This window comes from Micropterus dolomieu, linkage group LG22 (assembly GCF_021292245.1).
Source record: "Micropterus dolomieu isolate WLL.071019.BEF.003 ecotype Adirondacks linkage group LG22, ASM2129224v1, whole genome shotgun sequence".
In the NCBI taxonomy this organism is placed as follows: domain Eukaryota; kingdom Metazoa; phylum Chordata; class Actinopteri; order Centrarchiformes; family Centrarchidae; genus Micropterus; species Micropterus dolomieu.
In genome coordinates this window covers 13,847,431-13,875,288 of record NC_060171.1, presented here as the reverse complement: position 1 = coordinate 13,875,288, position 27,858 = coordinate 13,847,431, and the positions used below count along the sequence as shown (strand labels likewise).

General features: G+C 40.5%; 1 protein-coding gene across 1 annotated transcript; it reads left to right on the top strand.

Annotated features, from left to right (window-relative positions):
• Positions 1 to 2,087: 2,087 nt before the first annotated feature.
• LOC123961156 (homeobox protein aristaless-like 4) lies at positions 2,088 to 21,418 on the top strand. Its single transcript, XM_046036290.1, has 4 exons — positions 2,088 to 2,792; positions 11,404 to 11,717; positions 17,354 to 17,482; positions 18,219 to 21,418. Exons 1-4 carry the CDS (start codon positions 2,453 to 2,455, stop codon positions 18,537 to 18,539), a joined length of 1,104 nt encoding a protein of 367 aa, XP_045892246.1. The 5' UTR covers positions 2,088 to 2,452; the 3' UTR covers positions 18,540 to 21,418.
• The last annotated feature ends 6,440 nt before the right edge of the window (positions 21,419 to 27,858 follow it).

Here is a 27,858-nt window from a genome sequence, read left to right as displayed (position 1 = left end):
GTACAACACTAAGAGAGGATAGTTATAAGTCAAAGACAACATCAATTTGCTGTTTTAGCAAACAAATAGAAATGTTTAACTAAATTCCTTTGAAAACAGTGTAAAATGTGAGGATCATTGGACAGGAACTAGATTTGACTATCTTATGTGTGAATTGTATTCCCTTTGTTTGTTATATCTGAAAATAAAAGAGACCTTGATTAAAAAAAAAAATGTGGGGATCAAGAGAATGGGACAGAAAGTTACAATGCTGACATGTTTCTCTTATCTGCATGTTTGTGTCAATCAAACATTGATAATAATATTGATATGCCAATAAATGCTAATAAAACGGTCAAAGTAAAAAAAGCTTTCTTTGATTAATGTGATCTGAACTCCCCTTTCCACAATTTTTTTTTATAGGAATAGGAATAAAAATAGGAATGAAAATAGGTTTAACTTCTCCTCATATGAAAAGCCACAACGTGAAAATAAAGGTGGGCTGTGCAGCCAAAGTTAAACTCATTACGTTGTATTGGAAATAGCTATTAACAGTAGACATTTACTAAAGAATATGGCCAAAAGTCTCGTTAAGGAATACCTGAACAGCAAGAGAGGTGCCGGTGGTGAGCAAGACTACACCAAAGAGACTGCACGTGCACTGGGCCCAAACCAGTAAAGTGGTATTTTTAAAAGTGAGCAATTTCATTTTCAAATTTTTAAACCTGACCCCCCCTTTCAGCAAGAAACTTCATAGATGCTAAAAGACTATTGCTTTTGGGAACGACATTAGGTTAGAAGAGTGAGGGGTAGAAAGCAAGCAGCTTAAAACAGATTTTGTGATTTTTTACAGTTAGCATCATTTTTATCTTTTATTTTTAAAGAAATGTAATCGTCCTGCTGGATGAGCAGGACTGCAGATGTGGCCGACATCATGTTGTCTAACAGCGACTGAACACGAGTTATGTCCCCAGTCATAATTAAAGCGTTAATTGTGCCGGAAAATGAAAGAGAAAGAGAAAGAGAGAGACAGAGACAGAGAGAGAGAGAGAGAGAGAGAGAGAGAGAGAGACAGAGAGAGAGAGAAGTGCGGATTAAATTTCAGTGTTCATACTGAATTAATCTGCATTCAGGCCTGACAGCCGCAGCTCAAGCAATGGAAAGATTTCGTGTCATGCCCTTAAAATAAAATTCAGACAAGGCAACTTAGAACTATAATAATAATAATTATTATTATTATAATTATATATAGTAATTAAATCAATTACATCTAACTAGCCTCTAAAATATTGCGCTGTATAATAATCAGAATCTTTTTGTTTTGTCAAATTTGTATGATATATTTTCCTCATTTATTCAAATTGATGTTACCATTACCTACAAATCTTGATAATAGCGTCCAGAGACAACTACCGCCAGGCATAATCATATCTTGTTCCCTTAACGCCAACAAAGGGCAAATTGCTGGCGCTGCGTCGTTTTACCAAATTGTCCTAAAGCGCACGAAGCCAAGTGTTTCAAAGAGCGTCACAGGCTTAATGGTTTATAATTAATTTAATATTAAGAAGTAGCCAATTTTCAAATTGCAAGGCCGAAAGTTGTTACCAACGATGGGCTCTAACTCCTCATCATTAAGTGGATATATCCGCACTGACAGACTCTGTCAAACGTTAATGTTGTTTTGTTTAATATAGTTCTCTAAATGAAATATTTACCTATATTTAAGCTTAACATCGGTTGACTGCAGGCACTATTATTAGTCTAAATTCCCGGCTTGATCCTTTCATTTACGCTTCATTTTAAAGGTCCTCTTTCTCTATTTATGAGTCAAAGAAAGCACAAATTTGATTTCCCACATTCCCCATTTATAAACAAGTGTGGCTCCCCCGACAAGGATGGAAACAACGCTTTCTAATGCTTTACAGTTTGATATAAAATGTCAGAGGTTAAGGTGCTCAGACATGAACTGTTACATTCATCCTCTAATTACATTAATGTCATGTGTTGTGTCTCCCGCGTGTTTACCAAAAAAAAGCTTCCCCCCCTTCTGAGCTTGACCTCCCATTTCTACTGGCTGCATAACAGCGCAGGCTGGAGCTCGGTGTGGGCCTACTTTAGATGTGTGGAGCCTGGGAGTGTTGCGTGTGCGTGCATCTGCGTGTGTGTGTGTGTGTGTGTGTGTGTGTGTCCGATGCACTGTAGGCTACTGAGGCGGCATCAGTCAGAGCAAGGCATTTCTCTTTACCCCGGCAAACCTTCAGGGGGCTTTTAGCATTTGTTCAGTCTGCAGTCTCTGGAAAACATCTGATTCATTTTTTAACCAGTCCCAGATGCGGCAGAGTGAGTGTGTGTTTGCACGAGCGCGTCAGTGTGAGTTTGTCAGTGCATGAGAATTTGAGGAGAATATCTGCTGTCTGTAGAGAAGGGGAGGGAGAGTGAACCGTGTGGATTTTTTTAATATAACTTTTTAGGTATGAACGCAGCGTGCGTCTCATACTGCGATATGACATCGATGGATTCATATTATAGCACGTCTACTGCGCAAGGTAGGGATCACCAGGCGAACCAGTTCAGGACTTTCCCGACCACTGAAACCAAATACAGCCCAACGTTCATTCCGGGTAAAGGGCAGGCTTACGGAGAGAAGTCCCGAAGTCCTTTCCAGCCGGAGTGCCAGTCATTGGATGGCGCCGAGGAGGGCTCCTTCAACAAATATCAGCTCTTCATGCAGCGACCAACCTGCAAAACTCCACCCGAAAGCAGCAAGCTGCACCCAGACAGCGGACTCAACGGGACGCTCATTCCCTGCTATGGTGAGTGCACATGAGCGGGGTACACAGTGTAAGTAGGCTATATGAGGCAATTTATGTATCGAGTTTAACGGAAATGCATTACAAGACGGGACATTTGCGAGCAATAATAGGAATTCACTGTGGTGTGTAATACAGCATCTGAAAGTCAGTAATCTGCGAGTCAAGAGCGGAGAGGAGGAGAGAGTAAACCCAGCAGGACTCCCATCAGATATCCTTTTTTTAAGTGAACTGAACTGTTTTTTAACAGAAATTCATATTTAATGAAACAATGTGAATTTCTATCAAACTGAAGTAGGCAACTGTGAGCTACGACGAGAAAAACAAATCTAAAAATTTAACTTTTAGTGTGTTATGGGCAGCACAATATTCCATAGCCTTCCTCAACACCTTTAGAAATTCAGGAAAAAAAATGCATGGATTAAAATTAACTATAAGTAGTAGGCTACTAAATTTGATCATTAATTGACGAAATTCAAGGCTGTAATGAATATTAAATATATACTTGCAAGCTGAGCTATAATTGAAGCCATAACATGATAGCGAATTATTTCCTTTATAAAGGTGTGTGCGCTTGGACTGAGAGATGAAGAAGTAATTTAAAACTTTTTTTAATGGACGTTTGCCCTTTTGTTGATATTGATCTTGCGATTCGAGGTTTTCCATCTCTACCACATCACTAAAAGCATTATATAATTGCTGATGAAGCCGTCACTGATCTCACTGTCCAACGACTGCATTCGGTTCACGTCTACATACAGTAGGCCTAATATTCTCTTCATCACTTACATATATAAGCATGTCATGAAGTATTTAAATATTTAAATGTGAACTAAGTCACCAGGGCACGCGCGAACACACGCACAAACGGGAAATCCACGGGCTATGTGGTAAAAATTATGAAAGTACATTTTCAAATAGCCTACTATTTCTAACACGTGGTTCACAGCGTTTCTTGCAATTTTTATAATTCTTTATTCTTTTATATTCTTTACTGATAAATAAATGATGACAACCACTACTTTCCACAATATGGAAAATAAATGTCTTGGCCTCCAGTTATAGGCCAAGACTCATTATACAACAGTCAATGACAAATTTAAATATTTAGAGATTGCTTGGACGTCCTGACAAATAGCACTCATTTAAAACGAAAGCTTTACAGCTTTACAGTCTTTCGACAATTCGCTGTACTATTAACCGTTTAAAGAAAACAATCCTCTTTTATGAGAGGTGGGGGCTTTATATAAAAAAAAGAAAACCCTCTTATTGAGCAGATGAAATGGACTAGGCCTATAACAACAGGTCCAAAACAAAGGGCCGAAAGCGGAAAAAAACTTAATACCAGGAAGCCTACATATATTTTGCATAATATATTATAGGCTAAACGCATTAAAAATAATACTTTGGTGAGTTATCAGCCTATAGACTCGTCGGCGCCTATATATTTCAGGTCCAGATGTTTATCATGTTGCCGATGTTACAGAGGAAAACATCTGTTATGATCATGGCTGAAATTTGATGTTGATCGAAACATATACAATAACCCCAACATTTAAATATAGGCCTACACTTTAATCGGCAATTCGCGCTGGAAAATAGATTCAGTCACTGACAAGAAAGCAGTTCAGGAAAAAAAGAGAGGAAACACTGGAAAGCATATTTAAATACAGTAAATGCATGATCCTGTGTTAGATGAAAGCATAAATAAAATTGAACTTCCCTAATTCTTCTCAGTGGGACCAATGACAAAGTGGCCTGCACTATAACAAACTGTTTTGCGCAGTAGCCAGTACCACTCTTTGCCAAAAATACATCCATAAAGTGCAAAGTAATAGGTTTTCCTGAGAAACAACTGGAGTCACTCTTTATTTTAAGCAGAAATGTCACTTTTTCTGGAGTTTGAGAGCACAGTCTCCAAACAGATTCAAGCACACTGGTACTGAAGTGAATTGATCTGGCAAGTGCATTGACAAGACCCATTTAAACACCATCATTAAGTGCAATATGCCTCCCTTGAGGAGAGCTCTGCAATGTTATTATTGAAAATGTTGCAGCCAGATGAAGGCATCCTGGCTCTGGGGAGGATACACTGGGGTCTTGCCAAAGCCTCAGGCGTCAACAGGCTTGTGCTCTTATGTGTGGTCCTCAATGGGAGATACATTGCTCAATGCTGATGCTTTATCTCCATCATGATGACAAAAGCACCCAAGGGGAGTTTGCTGTGTGGCAACTTCAGCTACAACTGTGATACTGTTTACATGCAACCCAACATTTTGTATCCCTCACTTTCAGGATGTTATTTACAAAACCAATGTGATAACAGAAAAGAAATGTTTCATCAGTTATGCCAACACTGTGTTGATATATACAAAAATTGCTAATATGTTCATATTTACATTTAATAACACACAAAGATAAAAGAAGCAATGGCAAAGATGTGAATTCACTGTGGTAATCCTGTTAAAAAAATAATGGGAAATATTTTTTTGCCATGCTGCATGATATTCACACCTATTTCTTTAAAATCACTTCATTCCAGTGCCACTACGTATGATTCAGTAGTATCAAAGATTATACAATTTAAGAGCTTGAAAGCAATTCTAAAATTCATTTGTAGATAATCTTGTATTTGCGGTTAAATTTCCAAAGTCAAAGGATAGTGTTTTGCAAGATTTATGTTGTATTGTGCGGATAAAAAACATACTTAGTCCCAACCAGATTTTTAAATGATGCTCATTAAAAGTACAATATCATCTCTGGAAGAGAGAATGAATATATTTCTGCTTAGGTTGGTGGGTTTCTTTCCTTGAGTACACCTTAAATCAGTGAGACTGAGACAGATCAGGGATGGAGCCGTCTACCTGCTCACATGGCGATGAATGAAATAAAAACCCCTGAGCTGATCGAGTGCTGAGGAATGCAGGTCAGCACTGCAGGAGAGGGATGCATTAACCTAAAGCAGATGTACATTACTGGCTCCTATAGTTATTATTCATACTCCCCAAACATCAGATCTCCAAAGCTACAGAGAATCCCTGAGATGACAAAGTGGGACTGGTTTACATAACCCTGTCTCAACAATACCTTGTACAAATAAGCAATGAGTCAGAAACGGACATCGAGACTGGGTAATGATTTGAGGGACTCGGGGAGTAAAGAGGGTTTCTGGGAAGACCCACACGTGTGTGAATGAATGTTTACGTGCACGTACCTTACTGAACTCTGGCTCTGAAATGCATTGCATTTATGTTTTTTTCTGCATGGTTTTAATTCATTTTCTGTTTTCATCCTAGATCCATATTCATTGCTGTAATAGGGAGACCACAAAATTTTTTAAACATAAACTTAGGATGAAAATATTATCACACTTTCTTTATAAATTTAAGAAGAACGTAAGTGGAGCCAAGGCTAAATCTGAAAAGTAGAAATCATTGTGTTTATAGGCCTGTGGTTGATAATGAGGCTGAGTTCTGCTTTGCATTGTGTACACTGTTTCCCACTAAAGGCTGTTTGTGCCTCATTGTCTTTACTTGTCACAGTTTAAAGCAAATTATAAATTTATAACATACAGCTCTGTCAGTCCTTGTACTTTCAAACAACCCCTCCCTCCTTCAGCGGGATATCGTAGCATCCTGTGATATGTAAAACATTTTTCTCAGCATATGAAAACCAAAACAAGACCCCAAAAAAGTCCTGGCAGCGTTTTAAAAGCATCCTGTCAAAATATAGCCCACTAAATACATGTTAAAAGGCTCGGGGAAGTGATGTCACAGGATATGCATGTGCTGATGAATAACACATTGTGGTGATGTTAACAATAAGCAAATGTCAGAATGACACCTGTGATCGTGCCGGCATGAGTCTGTGAACTAGAATAAATTAGAATATATAATGAGAAAACTTGAAAGGATGAATTTCTGACTTGTTTAAATGTAGCGGCTTCTATAAATGTGTTACTCCGGAGGTAAAACAGCAGCTATCTGCTTGCCACTGAATGAAAATAACCATTAGACATTCAAATCTGACAGCAGAGTGTTTCATGAGGTGTTATTTTTCAAAGTTTGATAAAAAAAACTCTTACACTGTCTCATGCTGTTGTGCAGCTAACACAGCAGGCTTTGGCTTTTGCTTACAGCTGCCTCTCTTGCAGGGGAAGGTAACTTCCCACTGCCTACCTGAGATCTGCATGCAGGCCAGATTAAAGAAGTGATTTGGAAACTTCAACCAGCTGGCCCACATTTTGATCTGTGCCTTTCATGTTGAGGCTGGCGCTGTGTCTTTCCCTTGGCTTCCTTGATTCTTATCAATGGACTATGAGCTTCTTGAGTAATGCAACAATTTGGCCACACGGCATGGTCAGAAAAGGGATTTAAGCGTATTGCCTGACAAGCCACAAAATGTTGACTCAAGAAAGCCAACAGTGACAGGCTAATGATGGAAACTACTGAGCAAAGCAGAAGTATGATGATCAGTTTTAGATCCATGATTAACAATAGTTCTTTTTCAGCTTGCTTTCAGCACAGAGACACAGCTCATTTTGCTTGTTTGATATATCTTTTTAATAAAAGTCTGGAAAGTAATCCAAATCATCATTGAGTGAAATTGCGTGCACCACAAACTTTTTTTATGCTTCTCTATGATTGCAATGAGGCAAAAATGCTTCATTAAAATTTGACTCCAATATGATCTAGACAGTAAAATGTGATCGTGGAAAGAAGTCTGGACTACATGAAGACAGGGAAAGGCTATAATCACATTTAATTTCAATTCCTTATCTTTTGATGCTTCTCTTTTTACTTCATGTTCATCACCAAACCCATACCGTTAAAAAGATTAACAAATTTTATTCAGCTTGACCATGAGGGGTTATTGCTATGACTGAACAGACACATTAGGTTGAATATGCACTTTTATTTTCCAACACACATTTCACTGCAAATACTCTCCTTTTAAAATGAAGGTTTTACCAAAATACTTTTTTTAAATCAACATCTTCTACACGTTTTCACTTGAGGACAAACTTTGTGTACTTCCTCCACTATTAACTACATCCCCCCCTAAAAACCCCATAAATTCCAAACTATTTTTTTGCGCTTTGATATGAGACAGTGACAGCCACAGCCCAAAGGTATTATGACAGTAGTGAGGTCATGATTGTGTCAATTTATCAGAAGCTGAGGCTGAACAGAAAGATTTTTTGGTTTCCCAGGGAATCTGCATTCCTGCGTGAGCCACTGGCATGGATCTCTCCTCAGGAACATCTGGGAGCCTCCCTTCCACTGAGGAAACAATAGTCAACATCAGGTCTTAGGACTGTGCTGCAGGAAAAAATGATCTAGCCCAAAGCATGTCTGCAAACCAGCAATAAATGTAAAATTAATAGTCAGCAAAGCCAATGGAATATTTGATTTTATTTGGTAAATATAAGGTGTGATAAGTGGAGAGCCATTGTGGCATACTGCTGCCATCTTTGAGTGTTTTGAGAGAACATTTTAAAGCACTCTGTTTAAAAGCATTCCCTTCCCTATTTAGTGTTTGGTCATTAACCCTTCCCCAGGTTACTAATTTATAGTGTTTCTTTTATTTGGCTTCACTTGACCCTCCCCGTCCCATTCCATAAAAACGGAGAGGGTGCCCTGTTGCTTTACAAGCAGTTAAATTACACTTTGATGTTTTCTCTCTGTTTTCAGCAGTGATTAAATTGCTGACCCTAGTAAACATCTGACCCCAGCTAACTGAAGAGGTCTGCAGCTTGTCACAGAGTTACTTTGGCAAATTGCAGGATCAGCCGGTGATATTTGGTGCATTTATATATACGTTGATGAATACTGAAATGAGAACAACAGTCAAAAACACATTCCTTCGAATGCCAAAAAAATCTGGAGCCAACGCAGTGGAATCTTGGCTCCCAAAAGAAAGCAGTGTCTGATGGCTGTGTTCTCCAGAACAGCGTGCAGAAAAGACAGCTCAGCATGCGGGAATACTGGAAGATGTTTGTGGCAAAGGATTATGTGTGGTTAGCGTGACAGAGATACTTTGGAGTACTACACAGAGAAAGATGTTCATTAGAGCATATTACAGTGTAAATGGTGGTGATTTAAGTCTGTTTAATTCTGGGATAGTTCAATATTTTTGGGATATTCACTTATTCATTTTCTAGCTATTTCTCTTTACGTAATAAATTTTAAGCTACCGCCACTAGGCAGTTAGCTTGCCTAGCTCTGTCCAAAGGTAACAAAAATCCACCATCCAGCACCTCTAAAGCTTACTAATTAACACATTGTGTCTTGTTTGTTTAATCTGTACAAAAACAGAAGTGTAAAAATCGGGAGTTATGTCTAAAACTTTTTTTTACAGATTTTAAAAAGTGAAACACCATTAATTTGTGAGCTTTAGAGGGGCTGGTAGGTGGATTTTCTTACCATTGGAGTGAACCAGCCTAGCAGTTTCCCCCTTTTTACCAGTCTTTATGCTAAGGTACACCGCTGCTCAATGTAGCTTCATATTTACCGTTCAGACACTCTTGGTAAGAAAGCAAATAAGTGTATTTCCCAAAATGTCATACTATTCCTTTAAGGTAGAAACATTCTAATTAGTGTAGATTTCAGGGTAACTTTGTAGATCTGAGAACTTCATTCACCCACTATCCAAACATCAACCATTCCCTCATCTATGCGCCCAGCTGTACTCTTTGTCTTACAGGATATATCCCTTGCTCAGGGGCATAAATGCATTATTCTTCACAGATGCAAATGCCAAGCAGAACCGTTGAGTTGACCTATCTTACTTTTTCACATTGCAGCCATGCTCCTGCCCAGGGGCAGAATGAAAATATTGCACGGTGTTTAGCATAAGAGGCCAGCACAGGGATTGGTGATGTCAGAACATCTGCCTGCGTGGAGACTATAAGAGGGTCTGACAGGTGGGCCACAGTGATATGAGGTCATGAACTCCAGCTGGGTGAGCTGTGTTGTTCCATTAGTGTCTCGGTCGGGGCAAGTCTGAGCCAGAGAGAGGGGGAGGGCTGCTGCAGTATCGAGAGGATGACTATTGACATCTCATTGTGGGACACACTAGCCAAAGGCATACTAATCCATGAAAACAAACATGCATGTTGCAGACAGCCATCGCCTAGCTTCATCAATCTAAAACTATTCAGTCATCTCACTAACCACTAAAACACTTGGCTCAGAGAGTCACCAGTGCCACAAGGTGTCAACTCTCTTTCCCTCAGGGCACTGGGTTCCTGAGAGTGACAGGAAGCCATTACTGACATTACTCAAAAAGAATGCAAAGTGACTAAGTAAAATGCACACACATAACTATCAAGTTAATCATCCTAAACCTGATCTACCTTAAAGACAAATGTTCTCGGACTAAAGTAATGCTAGTGTTGCACAAGAATCACAAGTCTGTTTATGTGGAGGAGACCATTATGCGCTGGTTTTGGACCAATACAGTTAGTACAGGGCGAACCCGGTGCCCATTCGCATGAAAGGCAAACAGAGAGGCTGACAGAGCGCGCTGTTCTCACTGGCCCGCAACCAGAGCCCTTCAGCTTATTTATTCACACGACTGTTTGTTTATTGAAGGAGAATGGACAGCTTTCTTCATCTCCTAAAAGGAAACAAAAAAGCTAGTGCTGACAGGAATAGAGCGAGGTCTGTCACAAATGGAAGCTCTCGAAATTGAAGGTGACAAACACAATGTTGTTTACATATGTGGTGGTCGCCCCTGTACACAAGGCCCACCATATACATGGATCGAAATGGAGCAGGTTTTGCGTGGCTTGAGTTTCAGGTGGCGTGATTGAAAGATGTGAGGGAGAGGGCTTCAAGGGTTGTGTCACAGGTCACGCCAATGTGTAGTGACACCTTTCAAACAGAGAACAACATTTCTTCTCTGCAACTTTTAGACTTGCTGCATACAGACAAGGCCTTTGAACCTTAAAATAAAACATTACAGAGGTGATGTAAGCTTAAAGTTAATGCAATTTTGTGTGGATGTCATAATGTGATGATGAGCAGACACACTCACCGACTTGAATGTGAGGCACCATGGTTTTATTTAGCTACATTTTAAAGAAAGTATTGCTCTGCTGAATGTTCCAATTATAGAGTAGTAACGATAATTATAGGACTATTATTGACAACATGTGGCTGTCTTTTTTCTGGTCTAAAATGGCCAGAAAGTTGGTTGTAATACTTTGTTTGAAAATAATATTATTACAGTAAGAATATGATTTGTATTGTGTCTAAAACCACACTTAAGTAAACTTAGATTTCAGATTTTTCATGCTTCATAAGAAAATTGTAAGAACGGCACACTGCAACAGAAACCAAAATTGCTCAGATGTATTTGAATAGAACCACAGTGTAACATCTAAACTTTATTTTTTTTTAAATAAATAAATATGTTTTATGAGGTTCCTGAGTAGTACATCAATCAGATTTAGTGCTGTAATTCCATAAATTTGGACTGTTTTCACTGACCAAGTAGTACAATTGACAAGTAAACTGAACTTCATGAGTAATATTGTTGAAGAGCAAAATACATTTGATTGTAACTTTCCACACTTCTTTCTGTCTCTTTCTGAATCTCACACTTACAGGAAAAGACAACAGTGGCCTGACAGAGTCTGAGTTGCCCCCGAGTGTCGACCCTGCAGGGATGGAAGGCAGCTACCTGAACTTAAAGGGGCCTGGCGAGAAAGGGCCGAGCGAGCGGCCGGGCTCGGACCTTTCCAGCCCTCTGGACAAAAGTGAGGCTGAGAGCAACAAAGGCAAGAAGAGACGCAATCGCACGACATTCACAAGCTACCAGCTGGAGGAGCTGGAGAAGGTTTTCCAGAAGACACACTACCCAGATGTTTATGCCCGCGAGCAGCTGGCACTGAGGACAGACTTGACCGAGGCTCGTGTACAGGTGAGGGCGCGGGAACAACACCAGGTTACATGTGAAAAACTCCTTTCTGCATAGACATGAGCCAACAAGTCCTCCAAATTACACAACATAACACACCATTTGTCTATGCCCTCTACAATGACAAATGTTTTCTGATCTGACGCCCCTATTGGCAGGATGATATTGTTTGTCTGTGCATTCAGAAACTCTTTCAAATCACTGTTGAAAAATAAACAATCCACCCCCCACCCTCCACCAACTCCCTCCTTAGCTGGACTTTGTCACTCTATGACATTGTCACCGCCAAATTACTACAGCCACTAGAGGGCTTTGTAACTACACAACGCAAACAAAAGTTGTTTTAGGGCACTTAATGACGGATGCTGTCATTCCTTCTTGGGAGGACAGCTGTGTGTGACTGCATTCGTCCATGTTTGCATGTTAATAATCACTCAGGGAACTAACAGAGAGGGCTGGGAGAGTTAAGACTGGCATGTTGACAAAGATTGTCCGGAACAGCAGACAGCAAGGCCTATTGTTCTCCATCTCTTTTTCTGCCTGCCAGTTTTAGATCAGAGTGTGGATGGGTGGGACTAAGGGAATACTCTGCTATTAGCTCTTACATGCTGCAGGCTCTGCAAAAAGGTCAGAGGCCAAGGGTTTTCTCCCCAGCACTACCATGTTCCAACTTCTTCACCGCACAATTGTGGAGGCGGGGAGGGAAAACACATGAAAAAAAAAAAAAGTCATCAAAGCTATTTGGCAAGGACATAAAAAACACTTTGAGATGCCAGTTTCAATTTCCACGCACAGGCCAAGACATAGTCAGGGACAGAGAACCTGGCCTGGTCCTTGTGGTGGTACAGTAAAATAAGTACATTCATGTTGCGTTCACACAGACCCATCTATTCCCCAGATGAATATAATTAACTTCCTCATCTGACAGGCACACAGCAGACTCTGTTGAGTCACTGTGAGGTTTGACCCATACTTCTAAAATCAGACCCTAAATATGCACGCAATCAAGACTAAACCCCACAATTTCAACTGAAGGTCCATCAAGACAAAGTCCAGGGATATCCAATTGTTGAATACCAAGGGGCACTCGAAGCTTGGCAAGCAATCGGAGAATCCTTTTCATCTCTGAAACAACAGCCATTGAAATCCAGAGTACAGATGTTTTCTGCCAAAACGCCAATGTCAAGGTCCTACAGTTTCATTTTCAGTTTGATGATGAATGTCTTCATAAAGTCGGGCTGCAGTTTTCCATAATCACATCTGTAACTTCTGCTGCCACTAGTTTATTTAGTACAATTAGCTCTCAACCTCAGACTTGAACTTCACCACTGTGCCCACTTTTTCTGGAGGAGGAGGCTGTGTGTGAGTGACTTCTGAAGCAGTCTATCAATCGTCGTGGTCTTGGATGACAGAGATGAGGTGAGACGGCTGGACTTCAAAGCAGCTTTTGCAGTTGTGCACTCTGCCCTCCCTCTCTCCCTCTTCCTCTCTCTGTGCCTGCTGGCTCTGGAGCATAAATAAAGCTCTTTAATGGCTCTGTAAGCTGCCTTTTGCTGTCAACGTCTTTAGCAATTACTGTATCACCGCCAAGCACTTGGAGCTCCAAGAGCTCTGAACCACCTTCCTTGCAGATGTCCGCTAGATAAAATGGTAGTAGTAGTGTTTGCTGTAGTAAGTGTAGTAAGAGTAGTAAGAGTTTGCAGTTTGTAAATATCATCCTTTCGGGCTTCATATATAGGATGGGTCACTGTTGATCATTATGAGAACTAACTAAAAAATAATACAAATTCTTTGTGTTAATTGAAATTCTGCTTGTGTAAAAACACCCACTGGCTTTCTTTTCTAACAAAGTTTAGAAGTTGGGGAATAAGGGACACGGAACAGCAAAGGACACATCTGACTTCGTAATGTTCCCGAATGATCTCCCTGCCAAACTATTTGGCTTGGGTCTCATTCCTACTGCCGTTCAAAGGCAAAGCTACGTAGAGCAAACCCTCTGTGAAACATAACACACTCAACAACCAGAAACTAAGACAAGGGACATATATGAGCTCAGAAATTGGTTATAAAAAGGTTGCAGTGAGTGTGTGAGAGCGTCCAGGTTAAAAGAATGAATTTTTTATTGAATTTGTATATAACATGGTATGTAAATGCATGTGTTTCTGTGTGCATCCTGTGTGGGTGTATGTGTATGCTTGGTCCGCTGCTCTCGTCTGCACGCCTCCGAAAGGTCAGCGGGGTTAGCTGCGGAAAGCCAAGGGCTTAGGCGTCAGGAAATTAAACATGAAATGAAAACAAGCTCCAGTTTGAACATTCTCCCATCTCACTTTCCAATATCCCCACTTCCCCTCGCTGACTTAAGAGGGAGGAGGGAGGAGAGAGCAGAGAGACATGGAGACAGGGGTTGGTGGTGGGGGGAGGGAGGGGCTGGAGTGGGAGAGAAGAGGCTGAGCTTCAACAATGGGGTGGGAGTATGACAAAGAGATTAAGGGAAAAGGAGCTGTTGAGCTATCTTTATCCATCACAATTGAGATGACAGCGCTTTAACAGATATATACTGTAATACTTGAACAACATTAACCTTATCTACATTAACCTTTGTCCTGTATTCTCACCATTGCACTCGAGTGACAGAGCTAAGCATCTGAATTTCCTTCAAATAAATACCCGGCCATCTTTGGAAAAACCCAGAAGGTTGTTTAACAACATTTGCTTCTCTTCTGAAAATACTTCCAAAATCCTTTTTTTTCCTCCTGTTTCTGGATTTGTGAGTACATAGACGGCTTGTCATTTGATACATGAACGTCATAGAGAAAACAAAGTCAGGTGATGTAGTATAATGTGTGACAAAGTTTGTGTTTGGGAGATGGGTCAAACAAACACAGGAACTGTACCCAGGAGACTATGGTTCATGTCCTGTGTGAAGTCCATGTTGACTTATCTCTAACCCTTAGTTTTAAGTTATTTAAAGTTTTACGTTACTTAACTTACATTACGTAATTAGTTAAGCATTAAGTACTAATGTGACTTGCGTGATTTATGTAACATACTTGTTTTAACCCAAACCAAGTAGTTTTGTTGCCTAAACCTAACCAAGCTGCAACTGTTTCATAACATTAACCACATGTTTATCAGAATCAGAAATACTTTATTGATCCCCGACGGGAAATACAGTGTTACAGTTGCACACATTGCACCATATTGTTACCATGACGATGCCAGTCCTGACTTTGTCCTTTTCTGCATGTCCAAAAGTGAAATCTGTAATGGCATTAAATGACACGCAAAAAGCTTAATATGTATCAACATGACATGTGAAATGTCCTTAAAAGTGGCATGGTATTTATACACCACCCCATTATATTATGTTGATCAAACATTGCCATAACTTTGTAGAACCTAAATTATAACTGAGCTTTACGCTTAAATCCATCCAATCAGGGGCTTTTGTGTGGAGGGTTATATTTGGAAACCTCTGATGTTATGAGCTCACATGACCAAAGAAGAACCAAAGGAAAGACATGACAAACCTTAAACAGTAATAGACCCCAAATCCTCAGGGGGAGCATAACATAGACTCTGAGCCCCCCTGCAAACATATGATATAATTCAAAGGGCAACCACCTCTCACCTTGACATTGGGGTTCAGCCAAAACCTCAGATATCAGTTTACCACTTTGCAAGGGTGAGCTGTCCTCTAATCTTACCAGCTGACCTGAGGAATGTCAGAGTCAGGCGACATTTCTTTACGTCAGGCAATGGCTTTATGCGCCACAGGAGGACATATATGGTCTCTCCTTTGAAAATGAACCAACTAGTTGTTTTATCCATTCAGAAATGACAGGTTTGTGCGCATGTTGAGTTTCTTACAGGTGGTTTTATCTGATTTAATAAAAATCCACTCCTGTTGTGTAAGAAAACCTAAGGGTGCCTTAGTAAAATTCACATCTTTGTGCAACACTGCTCATGTTTGCCACTAAACTCTATTGTGTTTAAGATGAAGGAGAGAAATGGTGAGAGAGACATGAGGGGGGATTTGAGAAGGTTGACTGAGGGGAAATTGCATGTCAGGGACTGTGAAAACCACAAGCTGATTGGGCTGGGAATCAACCCACAATCCAAGTTCAAACCCCTGTGTCGAAGCAGGATCGCTCTCTCTTTTCTCTTTGAAGAAGTTTCCCTTTCCCTCTTGGGAGGATAAAATTCAGACAACCAACAAATAGATACAGATAAACATGTGGAGACTCCCAGTACCCCCCCTTTGCTCCCATGCTCGTGCATGGATATGTGAGAAAGTTTTGTAGGAAAAAAAAGGTTAGCAAAAGTTACAACTGATATGATATATTAAAAGAACAGCAGCGATGCATGGTTAGAACAGGTATGAAATATAGAGACATAAATGAGGTGGCTACCACTGGCTTACATTTTATGAAATTAAAGTAATTAGGATAAAAAAGGTATACATTATTATAATAATTTTATTAAGTATCAGTAATGTCTTAATTTGTGTTATTTGGATATATTAAATCATATTATTATGCGCAAATCACTTTCTATTAATTTTGATTTGACACAATTTCATTAACCGATATCTAATCAGATAACTGTTCCATAAAACATCAGAAAACAGAGAAAAATGGCCAGTTCTCAAATACATTCAGTTAACTACAACATAAACAAGGAAACGCAGCAAATTTGCTTCAAAAGGATTCACAGTCTACACGACATACGACAACCTCTATACTTAAAAGCTGAATGAAATGTGGTAAAAAAGAGCAAGAAATCTTAGGAAGAGCAAAAGAGGGAGAATCCCTCTACAGATCATGACATTACATAGTACTGAGAGTTAATACAAAGATTTCAGTAGAAATATTTCAGTGAATTTCTCTCAGGCTACAAATTTTACTTTTGCTTATAACACTCAAAACAGTCTTTCACCCTTCAGTTCTGTTTAGCTCTAATGGCTTCCACAGCTAGGGAAAAGTGGGCTAAGTAGCCTGCACTTGGTCTGTCAGCAGGTACTGAAAGTCTGTAAAGTAGCATGTCTATCAATCTCACAAGGAGAAATTCACAGAAGAACCTACTTCATACAATACTTAATAAACCCAAAGACGGTCAAAGAAAAGCATATTCTTGGTCAAAAGTTGAACTTTGGTTTCATGGATTCTACAGAGGGATCCCCCGCTGTATCCCACTGTGCTGACATGTGGGGGAGAGCACACCTTTCTCAGAGTGATTTATGAATGGCTACAGGCCCAGATGTGGATCTGTCGACGCTGGCAGCCTGAAGGGAGGCAGACGCCTGTGTATCAAAGGGAGGAGCTGAAATGTGCAGCACCAGGGGATTCTCGCCATCAATAGCTCCGTGTGGACGGCACTTTAAAGACACGTCAAGTCTTAAAACCTGGGCCTGGACTTTCATGTGCTGCAGAATTTATTTGCTTCACTGTCTTCATTTAATGCAGTTCAGTTTCTTACTTTATCTTGCTGAGCAAAGAAGATGGCCTCGTTTTCTGTAAAAAAGTGCTTGGAATTGCATGTGATATGAGGGTTGTATATGAAATGATATTCAAGTTTTGTTTGGTAGTGGCTGGTCTGTAATTTTGAGGTGTTTTCTTGATGGATTGTTTTATTTGCAGGTGTGGTTCCAGAATCGTAGAGCTAAGTGGAGGAAGAGGGAGCGTTTTGGCCAGATGCAACAGGTCCGGACACACTTCTCTACAGCTTATGAGCTGCCTCTACTGACTCGGCCAGAGAACTATGCACAGGTAAAGGCAAACAAGTGACACTGAATATTACTATGCACAAGTTCACCTGAAATATCAGAATCATAAATGGTTATGAAAGGTGGAACTGATCAAGTAATCAATAAGGTTATAATATATTATTAAACCTGCAATTATTGATTCATTTGCGGGAACAAGTTGTGAACACACCACTGACATATTATTAGCTTTTAAGTTAATATGGCGAATTTGTTAGCAAACAGTGGCTTACTTCAACATTCAGAAGATTTTAATTTCATCTGAAGTTGTGTTTCTGGTGACCTGATGAATTGCATATTATATTGTATAATATTTAATAATATTTAATATTCACTCTGTGTTTTAGCTCTGCTTTTGGGCTTTACCAACTTCTGAAGGAATTTTCTGTCTCTTTAGCTGCTAACTGTGTTCACCAGCTGTTGCTAACTGTGTCTGTCGTTTGGGCCGGAGCAGGTAGTGCGTTATTAGAGATTTCTCACTGAAAACAGCTGCCTGCTGTGGCCAAAAATGACGCTATGAGGGCGGTGGGAGTGAACCATAACAGTTGTGTGCCAGACAGCAAAACAATGAGCTGAAACTCACCATAAAGCTCTGTAAAGCTGCAGATTGGTAAAAACTCACTGTAGCCTCATCACTATGACCTCTTTCTCATTGTCACATTGTTTTCCATTGTCATTTGACACATTGATATTATAACAATTGTGACTATAGCCACTTAATCCCTGCTCTTCTCCTCCAGATCCAGAACCCTTCGTGGATTGGGAGTAGCAGTGGAGCATCTCCAGTTCCGGGTTGCGTTGTGCCTTGTGACTCCGTCCCCTCCTGCATGCCGCCTCACCCTCATGGTCCTGGAGGTGTTACTGACTTCCTGGGTGTGCCCAGTCCAGGGAGCAGCCACATGGGACAGACACATATGGGCAGCCTTTTTGGGGGTCCTGGGATGGGCGGGGGAATCAATGGCTATGATCTCAATGTTGATCCAGACCGCAAGTCCTCCAGCATTGCAGCGCTGCGTATGAAGGCCAAGGAACACAGTGCAGCCATCTCTTGGGCTACATGATGTCACAGCCCACTTCCACCCTATCCCCATATGGCCCTCTTCTCTGGAGCAGCCAACAGCGCAACAGGGCAGTGGGGGAGGAGTGAGTTTTTCTGAGAGCACTAATGATAATGCAGGTCAAATGAACAGGGAGAGACTGTGGCGATAACAGAGGCCATTACAGCGGCCAAAGCAACCAAGATAACAACAGCGACTGTGACAATCAGCAGATGCTGAAAGTGAGAGAAAAACAGAGGTGTGACTTAGAAAAAGATGTAACGACGTAATGACGTTTTGTTCATTCTTGATTCCTTGATCTCTCAGGTGTCATTGAAATATGGGGTTTAGCCCCCAATTAACTGTGTTTCATTCATGAGTTAGTAAAATAAGCAATATAATAAATATGGTTTACAAAATACTTTCAATACAGGAATTCAGTGCCAAATCCAGCCATATCATACCATATTTTAATTTACAGAATTAATATTAATACTTTCTTTAGCTTATTTTTTATACCACCTATCCTGCCCACTCATTTTGTTTGTGTTACTTTAGACTTGTCTCTCACACTGTATACATTGAGTACATATCTGAACGATCAGTATTTGTAGTTTAAAAGCCATTTTAAAAAAACAAGGCCACTGGAGGAGAATGAGCACAGATGCATACTACGAGGTGAGAGTTTATTTTCTGTCACTTGTCATTGAAAACTTTCCTTTAAAGCAAACAATAATTGGTCATGAGAGAAAACATTAATTTTGTCCTAGCCCACGGTTGGAAGTTTATGTCCCTGCAAAGAAGGAGAGGGGTTGAATGCAATAAGCGAACAGAGTCTAATTGAGCCAGAGCAGACACGACCTGTGCCAATTTAGTGTGGGAGGAAGGCAGGCATTGGATTCGCAGCAATTTCAAACCAACGTGTCATTTCCTCCCCCAGGGCTGCCTCCACAGGCTCCCCTGCTAGGCTCAGGCTCAGGTTACAGGAAACACTGTCTCCACTGCCAGACAAGGCGCAGAAACGCACAGCAGCAGCCTTCAACACCAACTAGCCACGCCAGCTTCAATTAGCAACCAAAAGGAATAGACACACCTAATTAGCATCAAAGTGAGCCGGCCTGCCCTGCGAACACCATAGTACATCACAGCGTACATAGTGAGGACATACTGCTCACACAGTTCCACACGCTGTAATAATCAATTCACCATCAGACGTGGGCTCAGCAGAGATGACTCTCGGATTTGAAGCTTGCTCACAGAATCCGTCACATGCCAGAAACAAATCCAAATCAGTGGCCCCCATCGGCCTGAGGACCATTCTATAACGTTTAGGTAATGTGATGACATTAGAGCTAGGCTGCAGGAATATGGAGAGTATGTCCAGTGATTGCAGGGGTGTCTCTGTGTGTTACCCCGCTGGAATAAGTTTGTCACCAGAGCTGGGCTGCAGGCTGAGGCTTCATTAGTCTTTTGGCTGATCTATCTATGAAGCCCGCTGGGCCACATATCCGTTTTCTTTCCCCTGTGAGGGAGACGGCAAGAGAGTCTGTTTCTGCTCCTCATAGCTGGTTGATCATTTTATCTTCTGAATGCCCGTTACAGCCCTCTTGTTTAAAGGCAGGACTGCAACTGATGGCTATTTTCAGTCTTAGTATTATGGTTAATCTGCAGATTATATTCCCGATTGGACGATAAATTGTTTAGTGTATAACATGCCAGAAAAATCACAATTTCTCACGATCACAATCTCCTAAAACCAAACATGATGTCTTCAAATGTCTCGTTTTGTTGTCTAAAACCCCCAAATATTCAGTTTACTATCACATAAGATAATAAAAAGCAGCAAAGTGAAAGGCTGGAACCAGACAGTGTTTTTGCTTGAAAAATGAAAAAATGAAATTGAAATGAAATTTTTTATATCGACCCATTGTTGCAGCTCCACTTGAGGGTTTAGTACCTTTAAAATTTCCACTTAAATTGTACAAAGAATTACAAAGCTTTTCTTTTTTCCATATGAAGGAAAAGACATTTTAGAATTCCTAATAATATCCTATTGTGACAAAAAAGATTGTTGTTGCCTTCTAATCAAGCCCTTTCTATGACGCCATTCAATAAAGGATAAACATTGTGAATTAATATAGACTTTGTAGGTTGTGTGGGCTAAAAATCAGAAACATTATTATCAAATCAGAATCTGGTCAAAACTAATTTATGCATGACTACATCTGAGACTGAAATCCTACTTTGTTGAGTTGACTGTGTGTTTGTCTTTACGCTGGTCTCAGTGCTCCACTCCTCTGCAGCTCCGTCCATGTTGATACTACTGAAATAATGCAATTGAAATCCATAGTTATAATGTCGTATTATGTGAATGTGAACAATATAAATGATATTGTTCTTTTGCTTGTACATTTCTTTCTGCTTATTTGTCAAATAATGGACCTCCAGAGATAAACCAATGAAGTATTACAGTAATGCCGAGAAATGTAAAATTATGGTATGTGTGTGTATTATTCTGAAGAGTTGCTCTGGACTTTTACACAGGCTGAAAGTGCTTTTTAATTTTCTTATAGCTTTAAGCAGCTTTTTGTATGTTAATCAAGTATTTCTATTTCTGATTGTGACATTATATAATGTTCCATTGCAATAAGTTATTGCACTTACAGTGTTGGAGAATGTTTTTTTTTGTTTGTTTTGTTTTTTTTACTTCCACTGGGACCGTGGTGTCTTTAAAGCAAGAGGTGTGTGGTTTTGTGTTAAAACAGCCCTACACCCGTCTCTTACACCCGTCCTCATTTAGCACCATGAACAGTATGACGTAGATCTGTTGAAGGTGCTGAACATTTGTTTGTACAGAAGGTAACTCGCGGTTTCTGTTGATGATGTTTTGAAGTGATTTTGAAATAAATTAATCTCCAAAGGTTGAACAAGTTCAGACAGTTTCTTTTTACAGGCCCAGAAAACCTACTGTTAGGTTGGAAGTTGGATCAGTTTTGGTTATTTCACGTGAGAAATTTCTCTATTCGTGTTTATGTTTGTGCTCTTCTCACTAGTATGAAGTGAGCAGGGTGCAGGTGAAAAAAGGTCATATCACAACAATCAGGATTTAGCAACATCTGAATCAAAATCTAATGACATTTCTTGGGTTGTTTGCTTTTGTTGTCTTGCCGCTGTCAATCAAGTCTGGCCAAACTTCACCCACACAGTCTCATATTATACTCCCTATGTAACAGACATTCAATAGTTACTGTACATTTATATTTCAGACACTTGAGAATCATTGTCATTTTGCATCATCTAGTTGGTGATGCAAATGACAACACAACTGATTGAGTGTCACACAACTGTGATTTTCATCACATGCAAAACATTGCATTCTGGGATTGTTACAGTAACAACAAGTAGTAAATATGCTGTAGGCACAACTTTTTTAGAGCACCATAAGGAGCACATATTTCACACTCAGCCTGAGTTTTTGAGTGATAAAACCATAAAGGAAATAGTTCAACTATTTTTGAAACTCACAACAACGTGGCATTTTTATAGTTCGGTTATCATACATATTAAATAAACAACAATCATTTGTTAATTATGTAAATAATATGTTTATTAGTGAACTTTAAAGGTGCTGGTAGATGGATTTTGTTACCTTTGTGTGTATGTGTATATTACTAATGTTGTAGGGACATAAATTTGTTTAGAACAATCACACAAAGTAAAGTGTGGTTTAAATGTTAGGGTAAGAGTTAGGGTTAGGCAAGTAGTGGTTAGGGCTAGGGTAAGTCAATATAAAGTCCTCTGAAGTGATTAAAACATGACAGTGTGTCTGTGTGTGTGTGTATGTGTGTGTGTGGTTGAAGGTGGATGATATGTGATCCCACTCTTTTTCTCGCATCAGCAGCTTCCAGATGGGATGCTCTGCCGAAGCCATTAGGCCCAAAGTTAAGCCTAATAGTTTGAATGGGCCTTAAATGCCTCCAGGTGGTCTTTGGCTAACAGTATTGCTATGGCCGGGGCGAGAGAAAGCTGTCATGCAATACAGTATGCAACATCGTTTCACACAGATGTTCTTTGTTTTAGCAATACGGGCTCAATCATGCAACAAAACAGCCCTCAGAAAAACATTTATAATCACTTCAAAACATCTTTCCTACACAACAAAAACTATGTCTGCAATCAATCCACCCTTTATTTGAAACTTTGTGCTGAAGATCATTCACAGAATGCACAACTACTTAGGATAACTCTCACGTAAGAGAAAGGGAAGGCATGGCCAGGAAAAAAAAAGATAACCTGTGCCAATTCACATCTTGCCATTGCTGTGGTCTTTTCCCTACAAAGAATGTTGGAGCTCTCCCATTTCTGCTTGCTCCCAGCAACAATTGCTGTCTTTTCCACAGTTGTGCAAGAGTTTAACTGGAGCATTCTGATCGCACGAGAACAGGAAAACTCCAGAGAAGCCTGCTGTCACCCACAAAAGGCTCCGGCTTTACTCGAGGAACTGAAGATCAACAATGGAAGATTAAAATGGAAGGGGAGACGAGGACCTGCTTGTACATGTCAAACAAAATACTTCTCCTATCCTCTTCTATGTGCCTCATGATGTTAATAATAAAGGTAATAACAATTAACATAACTTACATAGAACTCTTTAAAATAACTGTAAAAAGTTTACCTGGCTCTTACAATGCACAATGCATATTCTATGTGTCTTATTGTCAACAATGCAAAAATTCTTTGAGAACTTTCCCAGCCCTGCCTGCAGCTCCCAACCCCAAGCCCGTTGGTTCCTACTTAAGATGTCAGTATTTAAAGACACTCACAAATGTATACTTTCATTTTTAAAAAGAGTAAATAATTTACTCTAACAGGAGTAAAATGTGCATTTGTTGGGACTATGTTTAGCTCTGGATTTAGGGCGCAAGTCAGTGTTTACAGCAGCAGGATGGTGTACACTATGTTGGTTTGACTTAAAATAAAGTATACTACCCATGTTCGTCATAATGAAGGCATGTTTTTAATATCTTTTGGACAACAATACAGGTCTATGGCACAGAGCAATAAGCCATATCAGGTTTTAGCTAGTGTGGACAGTGGTAAAATATAGAATATCACCAGACATATCCTTTATTAACCAATGATAAATTATCAGTAAGAAGCAATATATATACACTTACGAAATTAAAAGTTTAAGGCACCTGTCATGACCCCAGTGAGACCATCTTACCATCAAAATCAGAGACCCAAATGGCAAAATGGGCCACCACTTAAAGAAGTTTTCCCACTGCCGCTATACTCCCCTTCTGTCTTAAACATGGGTAGATGACATAAACAAACACTCGCAGAGAGGAAGAAGAGCAGCCCACTGTGCCCTGAACAGCACTCATTAAACCTAATGGGTCACGCTGCTCCAGCCAGGCTCCACTGACACCCTTAATAGAAGCCTGCATGGTTAAGGGACCATGAAGACCATTAGGGCACTTCAAAGTTCACCCCACTATATTAGGGCCCTCCTGATATGGTAAAGAGGGGACAGATCCAATTCCTCATTCACTACTTAATTTTTCCATTGGTTGGCCTGTCAATCAGCCTGCTCCATAAACAAGTGGATGCTTGAGCTGCTCATTAAGGGCCATCGTTAGCAAGGCCTATGCCGTAAATCAGCACTTATATCAGCTTTCAGCAAAAAGATTCTTACAGGTCATATTTTAGAGCTGAAACTTTTTTCTTACACTGTTAAATGATCCCTTTTTGGTTTGAAAAAGCTGCTGCTTGCACTGTAAATCAAAATTCTCCACTCAATTTTGGACCGATGATGGGACTCCTATGAACTGTAGAGGACTGGAGCCAAAGGAAAATGACAAGCACACTGACCAGTAAAAAAATCCCCTCTAACTCAGACATGTAAATTCACACTGGCCATGTTTGCTACCATGAAACCAAAGTCTACCTTGCTCAAATAACTTTAAGTGACATGTTGTCGTAAATCAAAAGAACCAGCAGAGGCTTGATATATTGATGCTGTCCTAAGGGACATAAAAGGCAGAGCAGTCTCCTGCTGTGGCCATAAGTCAGCACCAAAGCCTCTCAGTATGGCTTTGGGGAGAGGAGCAGGCGGCTGAAGAGGAAGGAACACAACATACATCACTCTGTCCAGTAAAACGTCCCTCATTACAAGCCGAGAACGCCAGTAAACAGCTCACATTTAGCTTAGATTTTGACACACATAAGAAACGAATCCTTAACAGCCTGAACATACTAGTGATCTAAAAGTAGTGACATCTGTTTCGAAGTAATACTCGCTGGGACATTGTATGCACATTTTAGGACACAACTCAGAATGAAATAAACCGATACCAAAATGTGTATATGGATGTCACCACATCTGTGCATCAGAGGATCTGACAGGTCATTTTGTCTGCAATAGGAGGCAAGTGTAGGAGGAGGACTTGGCTCGGAGGTAAGATCCGAGTAGATTTTTACTGAAAGGGGAGCATGGATACTTTACTTCCCTAAGCTCCTTCTAATGGGGTCTCTGGCTCTGGGCCAGCCTTTTCTATGAACGTATCTACAACTCAACTCTACCAACGAAATCAGTTTCATCTGTGTTGATGCTCATACTGTGGAGCACATGTGCAGTGCTGTAAATTTGCAAATACAGTGGTCATACAGATCACAACGTGTGCGTGTTCTTATTATATGACTTATTTGCAAGTAAGAAACAGTGTGGGACTTTTATTAAAGTATGGTGACTAGTTCTTATTCACTTAAGATTCAGGTGGCTTGGGTGATACTGCATTAAGGTATACTTGACAAAACTGTCAACTGCGGTGCAAATAGAGGTTGGGAACCCATTGTGTAAAATACAACCAAACAACAAACTGTTACAACTAGAGGGCACTGTACAAGGCTAGAATCAAAACTCATAGAGGGCCCTAAGTGAGTCATTACAGAGAGCATCTTCCCATGTCTGAAAAGGTATTAGCTTGCTTTGTTAATTTCCTCTCCTCCATTTCCCCCATCAGCTGACAGTGGCCACCAAACAGCCGATGGCCTGCCAGCTGCCTGACAGGCATCTCTGTGGTCTGTAACCATGGAGACAGCCTCGCGATGGCTCACATCATTCACTAACTCCCACTAATAAAACTCCAGTTTATTAGAGTGTGGAAATGTCTAATGTGGCTTTCTGACATGCTAACATAAACAGAGAGGGAAAGGATTTAAAGTGGTACTGACACATGGGTGAAGGTTTTGGGCAGGCTAAAAGAGATGAACGGTGTGGACATAACCACTGGGCTAGTGGGTTAAATCAGCACTCGTGTATTGTTGTAGGGCAGCAGCGCGGTTAAAGTAACTGGCAAATATAAAAGTGCATATTTGCAGAAGCGTTACCTATAAGACTATATTAGCTAAGTTTATAAAAGCATGTATTTGTATTTGCAAGCAGCATATGGTAGACCATTAATAATATGACTGATACAACATGCTTCAACTGTCAGCTGGCGTGCTGTAGCAATGAAATGACTCATTCTGTTGATTCCTCCAGTTTCTTCCTGCGCCTGTGCACAGCCCTTTAAAATCTGAGAGTCAACACACTGAGATCGGCAGCCTGTCCACTGATTTCCTCCAAAGACTCTTCAAGTTTGTTATCGGGCTGTGTTTCTAACCCCCTCAACCTCTTAGTTCTAGAGCAGCATTTTGTCTCTCCTCTCTGCAATATGCTTCCAATTATCAATCTTGTGAATATGGGGGCGGTGAAGCATCCTACTGATTTATTGTGCGCTCAAGTCCAGCCTTGTTCACTGCATTTGCACAAGAAGCCCTCCTGCTGAAGAGCTCAAAGGTCAGACATACACAACAGCTGACCTCTCGCGGACTCATGTGCACCGGGTCGCTCTGGACCTGATTGACAGGCAGAGATGGCGGCTCGACTGCGAAGGCCACAGGGTGAGAAAATCTGGTGTGCAATGAGGAGCTAAGCACTGCATTAGCCTCCAGCTGTGAGGGAAGCGGGTAACACAGAAACGTAGGGGAACCAGGGAAAGTGAAAAAAACAAAGATGAGAAATGAGGAAAAATTAAGGGGCCTCATATAGTCACTATCATTCGTCTGATGGCTGGCTGCTAAACATTACTCTTCTCCTTTGTAACGATAGAGCACTTTGTGGTCTTCTCACATGGGATAGTTTGGGCCATCTATTTGTAGTTCATCTAAATCCAAGCCCTGTGGACTGAAAACACATGCTCCACAAGTGAGTCACAGAGCACAAAAGATCGCTCAAGACAGCGGTGATGCTCGGCCTGAGAAACGACCCATCCCCACAGACTAATTTCCTGGCCTTTCCAGCTCACTTCCTGTTTCATGCTGGGTCATGGGCATCACACTGCGCGTCACAAAGGCTGCCCGGTCGAGTTCGAGGCCAGTGGTTCTGTGGGACTCAGTAGCTGTGGGACAATTCAGTTGTTTTATACAGCAAGGCTGTTACAGCGGGCTGCAGCATTATTTGTTTTACTCCATGTATCAAACTGTGTTGTTGAGTGTTAGATTCTCACATTTTCACAATGGGTTTTGCGGTTACATTGCAGCAGATGTGAATTGTCTGCCCCTGATATGGTTTCTGTTTAACGGTCCTGAGGGGGTTCTCCGGGCCCTTCAACTCCCCACCGGACCTAACACCTTTCACACTAGATAAACACAACACAAAGGAGAAACGTAAGTTTTATGTTAGAGGGTGGGTTATTACATGCAAAAAAAGGGACTCTAATTCCCCTGGGAGTCTAACCACTCATAAATCATCAAGCAATGAAAGTTTCCTCTCCAAACAGGGGGCTAAAACAAACTGAACAAGGAGCCCCTCAGACCCACCTCTCCCCCATCCCTCGCTCTCTTCTCCCTTTTTCCTGGTAGGAATTTTTATGAGGAAAGAAGAGATGTAATAGGGCAACACTACACTAGAGCAAAGAGGTAAATACTACAACATCAATCCTTAGCAGTGACCCAAAACTACAAAAAAAATCAAACATTATTTTCAGGGCTTTTACGCAAGTTCCTCTAACAGCAATGGGAAGACTACAAATCCTACTGCTGTAACTGGTAACATAATGAGAACAAACTTCTTGAATGCATGTTATTCATTGTCTGATCTTCTGTTAAGATTTGTTACTATAGAGAGGATCCAAAATCTTTTGCAAGGATGTTCTGGTGGCCACAATTAAGATGGAAAATGCTGACATAAGCATAAAACTCTGAGAGACGTTTTACCACAAACTGTCAGTACATATCAACAAATTCAAAGCAAAATAAATCCTTTATTTTGGTAAAAATGAAACAAGCTTTTAATGTG